Source organism: Aythya marila (assembly GCF_965140915.1).
Source record: "Aythya marila genome assembly, chromosome: 10".
Lineage (NCBI taxonomy): Eukaryota > Metazoa > Chordata > Aves > Anseriformes > Anatidae > Aythya > Aythya marila.
Window position 1 is genome coordinate 5257796 of NC_139051.1, and position 19415 is coordinate 5277210.

At 46.1% G+C, this 19415-nt stretch overlaps 1 protein-coding gene across 6 annotated transcripts in view; it reads left to right on the plus strand.

The window, feature by feature from the left end:
• The window catches only part of FRMD4B (FERM domain containing 4B), a 106882-nt gene extending 92594 nt beyond the window's left edge, over positions 1–14288 (plus strand). For 5 of the 6 annotated variants that reach the window (XM_082768596.1, XM_082768597.1, XM_082768593.1 and 2 more), the window contains 12 exons: positions 101–239; positions 737–878; positions 1753–1886; positions 1969–2088; positions 3143–3371; positions 6584–6640; positions 7954–8101; positions 8777–8902; positions 9746–10551; positions 11080–11212; positions 11744–12019; positions 12703–12833. In XM_082768596.1, the coding sequence (XP_082624722.1) occupies positions 101–239; positions 737–878; positions 1753–1886; positions 1969–2088; positions 3143–3371; positions 6584–6640; positions 7954–8101; positions 8777–8902; positions 9746–10551; positions 11080–11212; positions 11744–12019; position 12703 (2311 nt within the window). In that variant the 3' untranslated portion in view covers positions 12704–12833. Of the gene's footprint in view, positions 1–100; positions 240–736; positions 879–1752; positions 1887–1968; positions 2089–3142; positions 3372–6583; positions 6641–7953; positions 8102–8776; positions 8903–9745; positions 10552–11079; positions 11213–11743; positions 12020–12702 lie in introns of all 6 variants that reach the window. The other variant, XM_082768595.1, reaches the window with a different exon arrangement.
• Positions 14289–19415: the final 5127 nt, after the last annotated feature.

Here is a 19415-nt window from a genome sequence, read left to right on the forward strand (position 1 = left end):
AAAATAAAGGCTGTGAGTCTTGCCTGGTTAGGAAAGAGGCTTTGGGGACTTTAAACCTCAGAGGCCTGTCCTAAAGTTGTGTTTCTTTTCACCTCTTCAGGATTTCAGTCTCGAGAAGGACCTTTGGTCAGAGTGGACTGGTAGTGCAAACCTGGTATGCAAACACTTCCCTGATCAAATCCATCTGGGTAATGGCAATCAGTCAACACCAGTTCTACTTGGACAGAAAACAAAGCAAAGTAAGTTAGAAGGCATTTTGCTGTAGGCTTAAGCTTCAACACCTTTCCTACATATCCTTCAGTGCATGTTGTTCCGTGGATAACCTAATCCCTAGAGAAAAAATACAAATAGTTTTTGTCTGCTTTTTGAGCAGTCTAAGCTACGGTATTGTTATTCGATCCATTTTAGGCTGCCTCCAATTAAGAGCTATGGAAGTGTAATCACAGCAGAGGGAATTCCCATGTCTCAGTATTTAATCTGCTTTTTCTTTGGTCTCTTTCTCATGTTCTTTTTGAACACGGTGCAAACAGAGAAGAGGTTTCGAGTTTGGGAGCAGTTCAGACTTTGGGGACAGGTTTGAGGAATGCTGGGGCAGCCAAGTGCACAGTCAGCTCCTGTGATGCTGTTGCTTTAGCCCTTAGTTTTTGGGGGAGATGGGGTGTGAAATGTCATCTTCTGTGACCCCATGTTCTGAAGTTAATTAGAGGTAACTCAGTGATTTATTTAACTCTTTCAGGCAAAAATTCCTTCAGCCAGAAGTTTGGATGATATTGCCATGGATTTGACAGAAATGGGAACACCAAAGGTTTCAAAGCTAGTGACTATGGAAGCAAAAAATCAGCTGATTATGGCCAGCAATGGCAGTTTAATCTCATCAGGTAACATTTTGTGTCATCAGTCTTACATTTTGTGTAAATGCAAGACCCTGAAGTACAGCAGCACTTGTGTGTTAACAGGGATAATGAGTCCCGCTGACCACAAATACAGTGAAACGTGTGACAGCATGTATTGGTTACATATCTGAGGCAGAAACATCTCTTGTATGATCTGCTGTTTCCTCTCCCATTGTAACTAACGAGGAAGTGAAAATGTGCTAAGGACAGATAAGCAACCAAGTACTTTTGGTCCACAAGTAACTTGATATCACTACCGGTTGGTTAGCTCATCCTTGAATGACTGACTGTACGTCTCATCCAAGTGTCATTCAATCCAAACTGAATCCAGGCAAACTTCGAGCACCTGCTCTAGGAGTTGAATTGCCCTGGCTTTCCACAAAAAATAAGCAGAAAAGAGACATTCTCCTCAATAAAATTCAGCCCTGAAGTGGACTTCAGATCTCTCCACCACCCGTGGAGGACTCCTAGGTAGATAAAAGCCTTCCTTCCCCCCAAGAAGTGCCTGGAGGTAAAGCCCAAGTGAGGAGAATCGGTGTCTGTATCAAAGCAAAATCAAAGCTGAAGTATCAAGTGTATCATAGAGATCCCTAATGTCTCGATTTGTTTTGAGTAGTGCGGTTTTGGCTTGTATACTTGAGGCTTGGCCAGTATTGAGGGTTTGAAGAAGTGCAGATTTCCTAAAAGCCTTCTTCCTGGATGACACAAGAGCTGGACGTTGCATTTTGAATATGATGCAGTTGGGCTAGGTTGGCCAGTTCTGGGGAGATCTCCGCTTTCCTGCCCAGTCCTTTGTTGTGGGAAGGAAAGCAGTGGTTTTTACCTATAAATTCTCTAACAAAGAGAATGTATTTTTCAGGCTCTCAGGATTCGGAGGTCAGTGAAGAACAAAAGAAGGAGAAAATTATGGAGCTAAAGAAGAAAGAGAAACTCCTTCAGGAAAAACTGCTGCAGAAAGTTGAGGAGCTGAAGAAAATCTGCCTGCGCGAGGCGGTGAGAACAGCACCTTACCCAGGGTTGGGGTGGGCTCTTCTTGCTCACTGGACCTTCATGTAGAGCCCTCTCTGTTCCCCAGGAGCTGACGGGCAAGATGCCAAAGGAGTATCCTCTGAGCGCTGGAGAGGAACCTCCCCAGGTCAGAAGACGTGTTGGCACAGCTTTCAAACTGGATGACAACCTGCTCCCTACTGAAGAGGTGAGCACTGCAGCTTGTTTTCACAGCAAAGGTGGGGTGGCCAGACCGGTGGCCAAAGCCACTTCGAAATAATCCGGCTCTTACCTGATTGTTTAAGAGGAGGCAGCTGGGGGCAGTTGCGTGCATATGTCTGAGGATCTAGACAGGTGCTGCCCTTATTTCAGCTGTGCTCCCTGAGAAATGACCGGGAAATTGGCCATTTCAAAAAGCCTTAAAATCCCTAGCCTGAGCCCCCGATTTGGCCATGTTACTTGCATTTTAATGTAATTTTTTCTGTGAATTAGAGAAGAGCAGGTTCATGATGCCATTTGAAAACCTGTGCATGTGAGCCTTTCCTGAGCACTGACTTGTGGTGTTTTGAGGTTGTGTTTGAGCCCAGAAAGTGGCTGGGGTGTGCTTGTCCCCCTTGCAAAATCATCTGTCCCTGAGCATAGTTGTGTGACAGATGACAGCAGGAGATTTACCTCTGGCTTAATGCAAGTTCCACCTAAGTAAAAGCTCCATATTGCTCAAGAAGCTAATATGAATTTTGCTGGCAGAAACTGACTCAGGAGATATGCTAATTCAGATATGTGCAGTTTCTGGAAGAGCATCGTTTCCCCTCATTCCTTAAGATATTTGCTAACTAGCTGTGTATTCATCCAAGCAGTAGGTAGACGTTGGGCACTTTGCATCTGTCTTTCACCCAAAACTCGCTGCACTGGCTTTACGTTATTGTATAATCCATGTCTGCAGCAAACTGATTTTATGTAGTCTGCCTACGTGCAACTGAAACAAAATCCTACTGTCCAGATTTAATAATGTGTTACTGAGCACTGCTGCAGCGCCTTTCATTTGAGCCTCTCAAAGTTGTTTACAAACAATTAATTAAAGCTTCCTACTCCCAGTAATGTAGGCATGGTGATACCAATTTTTATTTTCTCTAAAGCAGGGAGAGATTCAAAGAGGCATTTTCAGGCTTTGTCTTGGAGCAGGAGGTTTCCACTTCATTACTACAAAAACAGATCATCGTTTGTATAACCTCATCTAAATATCTCATCTCTTGAATTTACAGGATCCCGCTCTGCAGGAGTTGGAGAGCAATTTTATCATACAGCAAAAGCTGGTAGAAGCTGCAAAGAAACTTGCTAGTGAGCCAGATCTCTGCAAAAACGTAAAGAAGAAAAGAAAGCAAGAGTATGCTGATGCTGTAAAAAAGCTTCAAGAGATAGAAAATTCCATAAACGAATACAGAATCAAGTGTGGCAAAAAACCAACCCAGAAATCATCTCTTACTCTACCAGGTAATCAAGAGAATTCCCCGTGCTCTGATGAAAACAGGGGAAAAAAAGTCATTTGGCTCACTTACAAGTTTTGTTTACATGTGTCTATGCGATTTTTATCTTCTCCAAGGCAATTAAATAAGAAAAAGAGATGCAATTTGCTGCATCTGATACAATAGATCCACAGCTTATAGGCTGAGGGCAGAATAAGCTGCAGTTTTCAGAACAAGCACAGACACGTTCCAGCACCAGGTAGCGACCAGGAGCGCTATACATAGAAGGGCTGGCGGGAGCATCTCAGTCGAAATTGGTGTGGTGTCCTAATTCGTAGTGTATTGAATGCAGGTGTATTTCTGAGCTGCCACACGCAAGATCTCTCTCCCTTCTGCAATGCTGCAGTTCTGGCAAAAACAGAACGTGTGAGTTTTTCTAAGGAGTCAAGAAAACAAGGACCAGAGATTTTGTTTCGTGATTAAAAATGACTGATGCCTAGGAAGACGTAAGCAAAGTTCAGGAGTTTATGAATGCAAATTGTGTCATACAGATTTTTGACTAAATGGATTTGCCAGTGATGAGCACAGTGAAAGCAGGTGTCCTTGGCTCTTCGATTCGGAAAATATGGTTTTCCTGAGGGAGGTGAGACTCTGGCTTCTTCATAGCACAAAGCATGAAAACTTCGTAGCATTCAAGTTAACTGAAGGAGCATGAGAACAGTAAAGTTCATAGGTGTATTGGAGGCTATCCTAGTTCCTATAGCGTTTAAAAGTTTTAGGACTTGTTTTACTTTTCCTTTCCAGGGAAAATTATTTGACTGATTTCTTTTTGGCTCCTCTGTCCCCGAGGAAATGTTACATGAAGCTGGTATTTTTTTCCTGGGAATTGCAGGGTGGGAAAGAAAATGCAATTTTTTTCTGCTGTTGATATTGATACTTTCTCACTGACACTTGAGATGGAGACCTCTTGTGTTTTCCCTGGAGGAGAACCCTCTCGCACTGCCAGGTTTCTGTTGGGATAGCCTTGCTTTGTCTCACTCTCATTGAGAGCTTGATTTGGATTTGCACCCAGCAACACTGTGCTGTCTATCATCACAGGGTGTTTTTTCTGAAGGGCTGGTGATCACGTTTTAATGTGGCCCAGCTAGTTCCTAATTGACAGAGATGAGGAAAACATCTGTTTTTCCAGTTATTGCTCACCAATCTGGATACCAATTGTGGGAGGCCCTGCATTACCTGTGACATGTGATGTGGAGTAACAGCACGGGGAGCTGCTGAAGGCCAGCAAGAGCATGGGCAGCATCCGTGCACTGCTGCTGCTTGTTGCATGGAGGTTTTTTTAACCATTGTGCAAACAAGGAACTTAGGAGCTGGATGTGCAATCCTCAGTCCTTATACAAATTCCATTTAGCCCATCATTTTGCAACACCTGATACATGGCATCCTTGTTTGCTGTCTGAGGAGGGAAACACAGACAGAAGGGACTGGGCTGTCCCTCTCTGAGGGGCTGCTTTCCTGCAGGTAGCAGCAGCAAATGCTTGGCCAGCAGTAAGGTAGCTGTGTTCCCTTCCAGCTCCCGACTGGAGCAGCGTCTGAATGTTTACAGTACCTGAAGCAGAGCCCTGAACTGCTTCAAGTTCAGTAACTGATTGATGTGTAACCTTTTCACCGTTACCGACTGTACTGCTGGGTTCAAGGTACAGGGCTGAAGAAAGCTGAGCGGTAATAAAGTCACTTGCAGCTGTGAAATTTGGGAATGGCTTGTTGGAAATGACGTGTTAAGTAGTAACAGTGATTTATTGAGTTATACCGTAGGTATTTACGTCCCAGCTACAGGAGTGGTTGATGAAGGACGTGCTGGGCTGTCTCCTCCTCAATATGTTCCCTTCTTCCTTTCCTTTGCTTCCTCTGTACCCCAGAGAATTTCTTTCCCTTTTCAGGGAATTTCACAGATTTGAGATTTAAATTCAGAGCTCCTGCGTTTGTCAGCACTGCAAATCCTTGTGTAGCCAGCTTTAGGCTTGCTTTTTGTGTGTGTCTCTAGGAAGATTTTTTTATTTCTTTTTGCATTGGGCCCAGTTCCTTATTTCACCATCACTTGGTAAATTCATGTAAATAAACTCCTGTAAAGCTCCTTCCCCGTGTCAGGTTGCGAGAAGCGCTGCAGCCCACCTTGGTGGTCTGACAAGCCCCTCGGGGCAGGGGCCAGCCCTGATGTTTGGCTCTGCTTGAAGAGAGCAGCTCTGTTTACCTGGTTCTTGTAACTAGAGCTTACCTTGCACAAATCAGCAGCGTTCATTGCGGGTGTTCACGGTGAGTGATGCAGTAAGCAGATGTCACGTGTGAGGTGGCAGCCACCATCGTCATCTGCAGCCTCCTTTCTCTCATTCGTGGAGGCTCACGCAGAGTTTTCACCTCACCAGCTTTGTGTCTTGCCAGCAACAGGCTCAATGTCTCTCTGGGTTAATTACCTTTGGTGCTGCTTTTTATCACCAGCCGGATTTCTGGGCCTCAGCTGGTCTGTTCCAGGACCATGCGGGCTGTTTGGCAAGGACAGGCTGCTTGTGAGCCTGAGTGGTGGTGTGTGGTAATAAGGTGAGGGCACAGGCACATGCAGGGAAGTGCTATGAATAAATAGCAAAACATAAAAGAAACAGGAAAAAAAAAAAAGCAATGCCTGTGCAACAGTTTGTGCACTCTGTGCTGCTGGAATTTGCAGTGACTTGATTGAAATCAGTGGAATTTTTCTGGCTTTATATTAATTTAATTGAAGCAGAATTTATATGCTGATGAAACATTCACAGGTTAATTTAATTCCAAATTTCAAAAGGCGTTTAGTACCTACCTGGTGGGATTTCGGGTGTACCTGAGGAGATTAGATGCTGGCAGCCAAGATCTACGTGTCTGTGTAGGCTCCTGACTCCTATAGAAGCACCAAAACACCCTGTGAGATCTCTTGGAAGATGAGTGGAAAACACCTTTGTGAATCTTGGCCTGATTCCCACTGCAGTTGAAAAAATCTCCTTTGATAATTATGGGGGTAGCTTGCTGAAATGCAAAGACTACAAATAGGTCCTGATAGGACAGCAAAGCAGGGCCGTCTTCAGGCTGCTGAAGTCTAAAGCAGTGCGATTGCAGCTTTACAAGTATCAACTGGCTCTGAAGCCTTAGAAAACAAACTGTATGTGATAGTTTGAAATTAATGTGGAGTGTGCTTTAAGTGCTTGTTTTCATTCACAGATGATATAATCCCATCTGAGAGCAGCTCTCTGTCTGATACAACAACCTATGATGATGGTATGTTGATTATCCTTTTCTGCCTTTGAAGTGTGCCTGTTCAGTGATACTCTTTGACTTAACGTCCTTTAGCCTGCTACTTTATTGTCTTTCAATGACAAATTACAGCAGAGTTAAAAAGAGCTTAATCAGGAATGTCTGTTTTTGTAATGGGTTGGTTATTGAAAGTTTCTGCTCTGTGGGCTGATTTAAGTTGTCTTCAGAGAAGGCACTTGGTTTTATTGTGATGGTTTTGTTGTGATCAGCCTGGGAAACTGTGAACTGCCAATAGATACTCCATCCCTGGGACCTGACCGAGGCAGATAAGCAGCTGGGAGGAATTCCCCAGCTCTTCTGTCCTCACAGTTACTAAAACTTATAAAAAGTGGAATAGTCAGAGATCCTAACAATCTGTTTACGTTTCCTTGTTACCTAGTGAGCTGCATCTTGCATGGGTATGGTGTTTGCTCAGCTTACTCACTTTGGGCACACACCCACAGACGACACATTCACACCCTGTTCCACAAGGTGGAAAGGACTTGGCTTGCCTCTCCCTTGGCTGGGTAATCATCATCTGGGGACAAACATTATCTAAATTATTACTCACTTTTCAGTTAGGGCCTGATTCTGATCTTGCTTTGTCCCAGTTTTAGACTTGTATAACCCTTCTGACGCTTTAAAATGGAGGCACACTTGATTCCTGCTTGCACAAGTAGAAGTAGAGCCAGAGCCTTGGTTTGTGAATGCATTCTCTATGATGCTTGTCCTGTGTTTATATGTATTCATTGTAGTTTCCTTTTGGCTCTAATGGCATCTGGATTGTGCCTTAAGCAAGTGAGAACAAGGATCAAACCAACGTCTTCCCAATTGCCTTCACTCAAATTTGTTTGCCAGTGTCTTTGCTCGCTCAGTCCCTTTTGAAGTCAGTCCCTTTTAGGTTGTGTTAAACTAATCCTTCACGTCATTTCCAAGTGAAGTGCTGAATGGTGAGGGAGAGGAACTGGCTTTGGAGAGGCTGAGCGTGCCAGCTCTGCTCTGGGAGGGACAGAGCTGCAGACAGGCACTTTCCCAAGAAAGTTCCACTTTGTGGTGCTACAAAATGCCAAGCAGAAACCTCTGTCAGAGGTGCTGCGGAGACCTGCGTGAGCCTCCACGACGTCCTGTCCAGGTGAAGGAGAGCTTGGTGCAGGCAGGTGCGGGAGAGGCTCCCTGTAGTCACAGCTTCCCTCCTTGTCCCCACAGCACAAAGAGTTTCTGTTCAGGAGTCACAGATGTATATGTAGGACAAAAATAGCAAGGATTTTACTAATAAAATACGTATTCCTTTCCAACAGCCAGTGAATCCCTCACTGTGCCAGCACAAAGAACCAGCTCTGCACAGCTTTCTCCAAGGCTTCCTCCACCAAAGTCCCTTGGGCTGGAGAGAATCCATCTTAGAAAGTCATCCATGAACGAGCAGCTCTTGGAGACGAGACACTCCAGGTATGGCATATCTCACTGCACTCTCTGTGTTGTTGGCATAAATTCGGTCTTGTCCATGTAGAGACTTTTTTTTTATGGGCTCTCCAGAGTTGCCGCTGTCTCTGCACTCTTCTGGGGTTCAAGAGTTTAGTGATAAGAGCTAAATTTCCTGTTTAGTAATACAGTGTGTATGAGTAGTCAAGTCTCTGTGAAACTGCAGAGTAGTGCAGTCTTCGTGAGTCAGGTGAGAAATTTAATAGCAAGGACTGCATTTAAGGAATCGATCGTGCCCACCAGTACTTTCACCCTTTTGTGGCCAAGTGGTTTGTTTTCAGTATTAAACAGCTTGTGTGTTTCCTGATGACTGTGCATCATTGCTTCAGATAACACCTGACCATACCCATCCCTCCTGATCCTATCAGTATGTCAGCAGGTACATGGTCAAAGCATACACAGTTCACCTAAGACTTGGGGAGCACTTTTCTTCCTCTAAGAATAGTAACCTCTTGAACCACAAAAAGGGCTTCAATTTTTCTTCTTGTTTAGTTCTGTTCTGTATATGGAATCATATCCAGTTACCCTTACCTGCCCTTAAGATATTTTTTATTTCATTTAAGACTGAGGGTGCACGGAGTCTCAGTAGGTGTGACTTGCATTGTGGTTGACCTAACTGGGGTTCTGTCGTTTTCCTTACAGGGACCCGCTCTCAACTCACAGCAGTCCTTATCGCACCCTGGACCGACTGCCCCCGTCCCATGGGGGGAGAAGCATGCCTACAACACCCGTGCTCACACGCAACGCCTACAGTAGCAGCCACTTACAGTAAGGGGGTTTTATTTTGAGTTTAAATGGTGTTAAGGGGATAAAAGGTCATTTGCAGTGCAGCTCTCAGGGGTCAGGCTCTCAAAGTGCCTTTTCTGGATATTTGAGGCACAAGGTTGCTATCAGCCACCATCTTCTGGTACAATTTTGCACCGGCTTTGTAACATGCAAGTGAGAGCATTTGCAGGAATATAACTGCTGGGCAGTAGCAGAAATAGTAGCACACACTGCTGCACTACTGGGTGCCTGCAAAATCAAGAGTGAGATGGAAGCTGGAGTACAAGCTTACAGATATCTTCTGTGAACTAAGGTCCTTCAAGCCTCCTGAAAAGTAAGTGGCCAAATAGAGGAGAGAGATCCGAATTGGTGCCCTTACTGTGGGAAGGAGAGATGCTATAAATGTTAAAATGTTATAAAGAGCTTATGGTATATTCGGCCCTGGTCACACAATCGTGGGACACAGAGCCACTGGAAACCCAGCTTCCTATGCTCTGATCCTTGCTCAGCTACTTGTCTAGACATTACATACTTACACTGTGAGATCCCTCCTGTAAGTCATTGCAAAATGCGAGTTTGTCAGCATTGTTGCGTGTATCACTGTCACGGGTTACCTTGCTCACCGTGAAAATCTGAAAAATCTCCTGCTGTTGCAGCAAAAGTAAAATTTAGCCAAGCTGAATTTCTTGCAGTGCAGGTACTCCATGTGAGAAGGAAATGCTGGGTTTGTGTTGTCCTTTGTCTGGGGAGGAAGCACACCTGGTTTGCCCACACGTGCTCTATCCAGCTCTGTCTGTATGTCTGCGTGTGACTGCTTGTAACCAACCTCTGTCTGTATTGTTTCAGGCCAGATGTTTCCCCGCACCATTGCAGGCAGCGCAGTGGCAGTCTGGAGTCCCAAACCCACCTGCTGTCTGAGGCCCCCGCTGAAAAGCCAGCCTTCTCCCTTTCAAAGTCCCAGCGAAGCAGCAGCACAGAGATCCTAGATGATGGATCATCCTACACTAGCCAGTCCAGTGCTGAATATTACTGCGTGACGCCTACATCCAGACCGTGTTATACTACTCAGACGCTTGACAACAGGACCAGGGGTCGAAGACGGTCAAAGAAACAAAACATTTCTGCTGCGAGTTCAGGAAGCATGCCGAATCTTGCCCAGAAGGACGTCCGGAATGGTGTCTACCACAAAAATCAGGAGCAGCCTTCCTCCAGTTACTATATTTCTGGATATTCCCCTTACACCGAATCTGACGTTTATTACAACGGAGGATACGTTTATGAGAGTGACACAGAGGGACAGTACAGTGTCAATCCTCTGTGTCGCGCATCGGCACATTACGGATATGACCGTTACAGGGAATTCAGGTCTTACCACGAGGACGAAGTGGACAGAGTACCCCACAACCCATATGCAACCCTGAGGCTTCCACGGAAGCAGGTTGCTAAAACGGAGCATATAACCAAAAACATTCACAAGGCCTTAGTAGCAGAGCATCTCCGTGGTTGGTACCAACGTGCCTCCAGTCAAAAGGAACAGGGTCATTGCCTGCAGGCAGGCTTTGAGTCTGACAGAGGATCTCAAAGGAGTTTGGGCCTTGTTGGTGTGCAGGCGCCATGCTCTCCTAGCAGTCGTGTGTCATCTTTCTCTTCGGGTAATGTCCGATTTGTTCTATGCTAAATGTTTTGTACATCTCTTCTGTGTATCAATTCTGCCCAAAACCAGCAGAGTATAAGCAAGGCTGAGAAGTAGATAAGGAACTGAACAGGATTTTTGTTCTTGCTTTTCTGTGACTGGGAAGAGACTTACTTGTCTTCTGTGGGTAAAACTGCCTTTTAGTCTCTGTAAGCACGGTAGTTCAGAGCAGCACAGAGCCATATGTTTCAAACAGGCATATTTATCAAGTAGAAGCCATGTACGTGCAGTTACTGTGACAGTATCCAAAACACAGTACAATCAGCATCACTGAACAGTCTTTTTATAAAGAGATTCCCTCACTCTGAAATACCCCTGCAACTGCTTTCCTCATCACAGTGCTTGTAAATAACATTTTGAGTTTGCATTCTCTGCTTGTGTGTCCTGCAGAAACGCGTAGGGATTGCTAATGAGAACTGTCTCATTTGTCTCATCTGATTAGCTGCAGAAAGATCTAATTAGCTGTAATTTTTTTTTTGAATTCCAGCATCTTCTGCAAACACTGCTGGGAACTGGCGGAACCCGCTTGCAATGGGACTTTCAGATTATGATACGTTATCTCATTCCTCTTTTGCCAGCTGTTATGGAAACACTTATGGCAACCTCCCTCTGCAAAGCAGGTGAGTAAAGTGTGTCAAGATTTTCTGTCCTTTCTCCCTCCTTCATTTTATAGGCGACTAAAACATCTGAAGAAAGCAGCTTGATTTCAGGGATGAAGAGTACTTAAAAAAATTGATTTAGTGAGAGTATCCTCTCCAGGTGGTATAGATCAGCCTATAACTGTACCAACAATATTCAAGGAAGGGGGAAAGAGGCATAGTGAAGGATGAACTCACCTGTGGCATGGGCTTTTCCTCCAGCTGATGCTGGACAGCCAGCTCCTGGCAGCAGTGATGCTGGGCAGAGCACCTGCTGATCCCCCTTCCTCTCCCTGCCATGGCAGGAGGTCTCTCCTGTGCCTGTGGTGTGGCAGGACACTGACCTGTTGTGTTTCTGGTGCTATAGCTCCTGTGCCAATTAAAAAAAAAAACAAACAAAACAAATAAGTAAAGGCAGCACCTCTCTTTAATCACACATAACCCTGCTGCTGCTCAAAGGCAATACCGACTTGGGTCATCTCGTTAATAAACCAAGCGCATCTTGCTTGGCAGAGCTCAGCCAGTGACCCCGGTGAGACTTGCTGCTCCTTGCAGCTGCGCTGGGTGTGGGGGCTTCCCTGAGGACTGCACGGAGCCCAGGATCTCGCTTGGGCGTTGCAGAAGTGCATGCGAGACTCTTGCTGCTCCTGCTTCGTGTTTTTGGTCTCCCCTGGCTCTCGCACACCGGCTGTCACCAGCAAGATCAGAGGCCGCCTGTCCCGGGAACGGCTCTGCCCGCACAAATGCCATCCTGCCTAAGTGCTCTTATGCTAAGCCTAGCCAGCTGTAGTAAGTACTCCGCATGCGTGTGCCCAGCTTCACGTGTGGCTGCTTGCTCTTGCTGCCAGGCTGACTTGGGGGCAATGACCGAGTTTTTCATTTGTTTGTTTTAAAATGAGCTAAAGCGTAAAAAAAAAAAGATACAAAAGCTTCTGCTAGATCCTCGTTTCTAAGCTAAATGCCTTGGGCTTTTTGTTGGAGTGATCTAAAAGCTCTACAATAACAGTGTTTAAGAATATGGTTTCTACTAATTTCTTAACTTCCTATAACCAGGCTTTGAAAATCGCTTATTTTGGCAGGCTTTTCCATATGAGTGCTTTTTTACTATTAATTTCCCATGTTCGGAATCAGTAGGCCAATCATTCATCTGTTCTGTTTTCTATTTTCATGTGATTATGTCAAACGAGCAATCAATACACTTTAGAGTCTTGACAATTTTGAGTAGCTGAGATCCTGTTGCACGAATAGCCTAATTACAGCACAACACCTGGGTTTGTGTTTGGATCCAAATTTTGCTGGGGGTGTAAAATCACAGCAGCCAGCATTCCTTCAAGCCCAAGGGGGCTGTGTGAGTTCATGCTCGCCACGCTGAGGTGGGCTGGGGCTCCTCCTGTTTGTACATCCCCAAAGCAGAACTTGGGGATTTGGGGGAGATCTCGACTCCTGCTTATCCCTGATGCCATCTCTTACAGAGCTTATGCAGAGACGAGCCAGCTGGGTGGTGATGAAGAGAACCAGTTGGAGGAAGACTTGCACAGCAACGAGCAAAGGTTATTCTGGCACGAGGATTCAAAGCCTGGGACGCTCGTGTAGACCGCCTGCAGCCCTGCATTCGTACCCTTGTGTGCCTTGCACAAAACGCTGTTACTCCGAAGGAGACCTCGGGGGCACCTTCCCAACCGAACAAAAAGGAGGTGTTCTGTTGCTGGGAAAGATGAAGTTCAGCATTACGAGGGACTATAGCAAAATGACAAAGTCTTACCAAGAATGGCGCTTCTTTCTGAATCCGGATAGCCTAAACGAGCAAGGGCAAGCTACGATGTGATCTACGACAAGATGCAGCACTTGGTTGAAGTATTTATATTCAGCAAGCACTTTTTTTTGAAGATTGGAAGGTGTTGAAGGCAAACCTCAGAAAAAAAAATGTGAAAAGGAAACTCTTATGGAAAAACCAGGAATTCTAGGAGCACAATTACAATGTCTGAAAGAAGAACAAATGGAAATTTTTTCTGACGTGGCTTATGATGACCTGGAAGGACTTTCATAAGCTTGTGAAGGATAGATACTGTGTGTGTGAATGAGGCAAAGGGTGATTTAATCAGTATTGGAACATTACTTGAAGGAAGGCTGGATTTTTTTTATTATTCTTATGGAGGTTTGAATGAGTATATCCATTTTTGGGGTGTTGTTAAGAGTGTTTGTTAGCACCACAAAGGAGTTCTGGAAAGAAAAGAATTTGCTGTCATAATATGTCATGTAAAACTCTAGGTGGTTGTGGATTTTGGAAACAGGAGTAAACTTTGAACTCCTTTCCATGATAAAGTGTAATTACTAACCTCACACTTACCGACCTTTCCATGGTACAACTTCACTGTGCAGAGGAGCAGGCAAATTTCACAGTGGCTGCGTAGTGTTCAGTGGGTGACAATTACGTTTTGCTCTGCCGTAGTGAACTGAGGATCAGAAATGGAGAGTTGCAGTTACCACAGGACAAGCAACCCGATTGTAATGGCCAGTATTTTGAGGTGGATGCAAACATAAACAGCCAAGTGGGTGCCTTAAAATGAGGGGCATTAGAATTGTACCACGAGCCATCTGAACTGCCAGGTGCGTTGCAAAGTCACTAAGTGACTGGAACAGCATCTTTGCAAAACCATTTATTCAGAAAAAAAGTGCGACTGCAGTCTTGATCTAAGAGGGATAAACCTACCTCATGTCATCCATCTGTAGGAACAAACTAGCATGGGTTCTCTTGCGTGATTTATGACGACTCATTTGCATACTGTAAAATCTCTCTCGTGTCTCAGCTGTACTGTGCTTCAGGATCCCATAAAATGGTGCTCTTTTTTCTTTTATACAAAAGATTAGTAACTCCTTGTTCATATTGTGAATAGAAAAGTTTCTGATAAACTTTTTTGGACGTTTTTTACCAATATTCCAGAGCATGTAATATATACAGAAGGACACACTTGTTAAGCTGGTACTTAGTCGTTTGTATTATTAGAGTTGCAATTTGGAATTAAACGAACAAAAACAAAATAAATAACTTATTTCCTTGGTTTTGCATATTTGTATAGCCTTCTAGAAATGCGAAAGCTCTTTTTTGCTTATTCTTTTACTACTCATGAATTTCTAGACCTATTATTTTGTATAGGTCAATAAACTGAAAAGTGTGCTACCACAACCACTTCAGCATTCCTCCTATTTCTACTTGAGTGCTTGGAAAAGTGCAGTGTGTCATTTCAAGGCTTGAAACTAAGACAGAGGGAATTACCATGGTCTGATTTCTTTTGGACTGCGCAGTATCAGGGTTGGTACTGAGGGTCAGTGGCTGTGGCCCCCTTGCAGATCAGCCCACTTGGGGCAGGGGAGCTGGCGGAGGCTGCCCTATTGCTGGGGAACACTTGCCCTGGGAGGACAGTTCAGACCCTTGGAGAATGTGTCTGTAAGTCTGAATTTCTGGTGGTGCAATGGGAGGAGGCACCTTCACAGAAAATGCAGAGTAATTTGTTAGTTCCTGGGTTTTGTGTCATCCATAAGCTTAACCAGCACTGAATTTCGTCTTTATTTCAAGGTTGCTGGTGAGAACATTTATTAAGAAGGATTTGTGTAGATGACCACTAAAAATATCCCAAATTTGTTGTTTTAACACTTCTCCAAGTAGTTTTTGGGGCTCATCTGTTGACACGTTCTTCATTCACTGCCCGTGTGCTTGCTCACACCACTGTTGCACAACATCGATGTTCGTGGCAGGCGGCTGCGTGGTTCCAAGTCCAGCACCCCATGCAGAGCCAGTGCTATCACTGCACCGTGGCAATTATTTATCAGCCCTCTCAAAGGTTTTCATTTAAAAAAGGCAATGAGGTGTGTGAGAGACCCATGTCCCATTTAAAGCATTGTTTATGTCCCTGTATTTCGGTGCAGTGGCCACTGAGTTGTGCGCTGGCTCTTCCCTCCCTGCTCAGGCCTGAGCTCAGCCTGACGCACCCGTGTTGGCACAGCGCTGGCACCCGGCCGCGGGGCTGTTCCGACAGGACCGGGATGATTTAGGATGAGTTTGGATGGGCGTGTTGAGAATGTGGGAACTTTGGGTGGCTTCAAGTGGAGCCCAGTTTGCTCTCCTGGGGAATTCAGGGCATGAAACCCCCAGGGCTGGATTTTGGACACTGCCTGACTTGGAAGGAGATGAACAGGAGGGTGCAGGACCCATGGGACCCCCTGCCCATCGTCCACCAGGGAGCTGGGGCTGCTCCATGGCCGAGGCACAGCTTGGGCAGCTCCTGATGGCTCCAGTTGCTGCCCAGGCCCTTTTTTTATTAAGCCCAGCTCCTGGCCTGCTGCTGAGCTCTGCCTCCTGTTGCCCTGCAGCTTCTTGTGGCAGCGAGCTGTGTTTCTGGAGCGATGTTTTGGTGCTGATGCACGGCTGTTCGTGGAGACCAGGTCTGTATCGTGCAGCTGAAGAGGTAATAAAGACATAGTTGTGATTGTTACCGTATCTGTTCAAAACTCAAATACAAATTACCCGTTTGTTTGACTTGCTACCTCGGCAGCGTTTACAGCTGTTAAAACTTTCCACAGGCTTTCACCAGGATCAGTGAGGCCATCTAGTGACCAACCAGCATCACTGAAGAGAGGAGCCCTCCTGCCTCAGACTCACCCGAAACCCCTCTCTGCCTCTTCCAGTTTGAAGAAATACCCAGAAGTTTGTGTTTGCCATGATCCAGAGCAAAGCCAAGACACAAGTGACGTGAAACACCAAGGTAAAACGTTCCCAGACCCACGGGGTTCAGTTTTACAGCAGCACAAATGCCTCTGCTCTCAAACGGGTGGGAGATGCCGCTGGTGAGATAGAGCAAGGAGGGGAAACAGCAAACACACAACACCACACGTGGTGGAGCACTTCTGGGTGCTTTTTAGATGATGATGAGTGAAGAAGAAAAACGGGTCCTTGCCAGGAATCCTCAAAAAGGCAATAGTACTAAAATAAGCAAGGTCTGATGCTTTTAATTGCTGCCACCTTTTTCTATGCTGCTTTCAATGGCAGTACTTGGATGTGACATTACTGTGGGTCCTGGGGCAGGCTGGGCTCTGAAGCCCCCCCAGCACAGCAGGACAAGGCTCTGGTTAGGAGCCCCCTTGCCCAGCACAGGCAAAATTTGCTTTACCACAGCGAATCTCTAACGTGCACCCAAGTGCGTTGATGTGAAGTTTGCTGCCCAACGTGACTTAGTGCGGGATGTGACGCGCAGGTTTCTGCCGGGAGCTGGTTTATGATCTTGGACTTGTTCAGCTTAAAAAGGAGACGCTGCAGCAAAGCTGCACAGCTCCAGGGCAGATCAGAAACCTCCAGCGTGGCCCAGCGAGTGCCAGCGTTGGTAGGAAGCCGTGTGAAGGCTGAAGGTTTGCTCCATCTCCTGGGCTTTGGGAATAATGCAAGAGAGCTGCTTGAGCAGGCAGCCTGCTGTGATACAGGCCCCAGCAGCAGCTAGGGGTGGTGACAACAGCCCTCTCCAGCAAGGCTTTCCCTTCTTATCTGCTGGATACAGATTCAGGACCACACAGGTCATCGCCCAGGGCACGATTTGTCCTTGAAGACCGCTACCCAGAGCCCCAGCTGCAAGGAAAGCTGATGTGACATCTCCTGCTTGGAAGGAGGGATGGTGAACAGTCGGTGCTGGCAGCACAGGAGGAGACAGAGATGGCAGGGCCTTTGAGAGAGGGTGATGAAACCTTTAGCTAAGGAGAAGCTCCTTGTCCTCCATCCAACTTGCTTATCCTTGTCGCCGTAAATCCTTCAGCAAGTCCTTGATGATGGAGGGATGTGCTCCCTCTCCCAGGGCATCTCCTGCCCAGCTCTAGCGCAGCAGGCATGAGTCTCCATTTATATTTAATCATTAGGGTGTCATCGAAGAGCCACAGGCGGAGAAAGGTTTGCAGCCAGCAGGGGCTCAGCTGGAGTAACTCGAGAAGAAGCCTCCCACCTGTTCCTGCTCGGAGGTTAGGGCAGGACGAGCCCCGTACGTACATGCTGAAATCATCACGTAGCTGCGCCGGCGGCGTTGCCCGTGGGCACGTTTTGATGGCAGGATGATACAGGGCACGGGGCTGTGATAGGGTCGTACGCTGTAAAGTCAAGATACACCCCAGTGTTTGAAGGGTGACATTGCTACCCAGAATGACTCAAATGTTCGATACCTGATCTGCTGGCTCAGTGATTTTTTCGTTGTCTGGTTTGTGTTGAACGGAGCGTGATTTACTTGTGGAGATGGCTCGTTGGAAAGGTTACGAGGATGATTGTCACTCCTCTGAGCATCCTTGGAGTCCTGTTATTACAGTTCTGATTATGTAGCACTGGAGTGCACCGGTTAGAGGAAAATCACAAACTTGCCTAAAAAAGGGAGAGGGTGTTAGAAAAATTAATTCTAGCTACTGGCTTTAGCGTGGGGCTTTTGTTGCTCTTGAGGCTCTGCCGTGCAGTCTTTGAATCAGTCCCTGTCCCTGCTGCTCCCCCTCAGCCCCCGTTTCACCCCAGGGCTCCACTTTGCAGCTCCCTCTCAAGCTGCTTGGGCAAATACCTCAAAAGTCGGGCATCCTTGTTCTGTGTAAGCAGCAAACTTTATCTGGTATGTATCTCCCTAACAGCTTGGAGGTGTGGTGGGTGTTCTGCCCCCCAAGATGATCCCCGCTGGTTTCCCCACAGGGTGTCTCCCTACGATTGTACTCGTTGCTTGGTGGTTGTTATTGTTACGATCCCCATCATCTGACCCGTTATAATCCCATATTGCGTTACAGGGGATTGCTGGGCATACTTGGTGTATGCCTCTCTTGGTCAATTTTAGCCTGTCCCATCGAGCCTACGAGGTTGGTACAAGCGATGCACGGTTATGTTACACGGGCACATTCCCTGACTTTTATCCAGTTACTGCCTTGGCTCTTGGAGATGGCATGGATTGGCAGTCAGGGGACATAAATGTGTGGGTTTTATCAGCAAAAGCCAGGATTACAGAAATTCCTCTCAAGTATTTGGCATCAGTATGTGTTCCTCAATTACCTTAAAAATGGAATAAGTTTTAGACACTTTAAGCATAGTTTGACAGTCTGCTTAGAGTTAAATTGTGATGCAGGAGTTCATCCCTCCTGATATTTGAGTTAAAAACTTGTCAACCCTTTTGCTTTCAAGACAGGTCAGAAGTTTTGAAGAACATGCACAGAGGAGAAAGATTAGGTAAGCAGGGCAATGCTGCGCTACACCCTGTTGAGTTTCATGCTCCTTCATCCTCTTGTAAGTATTTGCCTTAGGAGCAGCAAGCAGTAAGTACGAATTGTGCATTAACAATGCAGATTTTTTTTTTCCCATCAGCACAGTAAGAGTTTGATCCTAAACTACTATTATTTAACACTTCTGAAGTAAGCAGAATTGGAGGAGGAATTCCTAAGCAGGAATTGGGAGCTCCTACTCGTAGCAATGGCTGCAGGTGCCGCCTGTCTTCTGCTCACATTTGTGAGCTGCTGGCAGAGCCCGGTGCTGCCCGGTAGCCGAGCATCTCGTGCAGCGGCTCATTAGCGCCCGGATTCTTGAGCAAGTGTCAAATTGGCATGAAGATAACGAGGCTGCTGATGGCAGAGGCATTCCTGTTGCATCAAAGGTGGAGGTATTAGTCAGGATTTTTGGAAAGCTCTCATGGAGGTGCCTGCAAACGTTATTGGGATGAATATGGGGGTTTTGCCTTGGAAAGGACCCCTAGATTTGGCCAGAAGAGTGCTTGCAGCCCGGCGGTGTCCCCTGCAGCCTTAACGTGCCGTTTCTAGTGTACCAAAACACTAAGCAATGTGTTAGAAAAGGAAGTGAATCCAGTACTGGATGTAATTTATGGAGGAGACCTAAAGTAGGCAAAATGTGATACCCATCTTGGAAATCTGCGGGATTAGCACCCGTGCCACTTGGGAGAGGTGTCAGTGGGCAGCCCTTCGCTCTGCGTCCCACGGGGGAGGCATCGCTCCCGAGGTGTAGTGTTTCCTACTCACGGTATCAACAAATGATATATTTCTCCTTAAAGACAGCTTGCTTTTTAAATCTGTGATAGCGTTCTCAGGATCCTTGTTTTCCATCTCGAGAGGACTTGTTGGGTTTGACCCTACTTAACTTGGCAGATCTGACAAGCCCACGGCCCAAGATGGCCTGGCT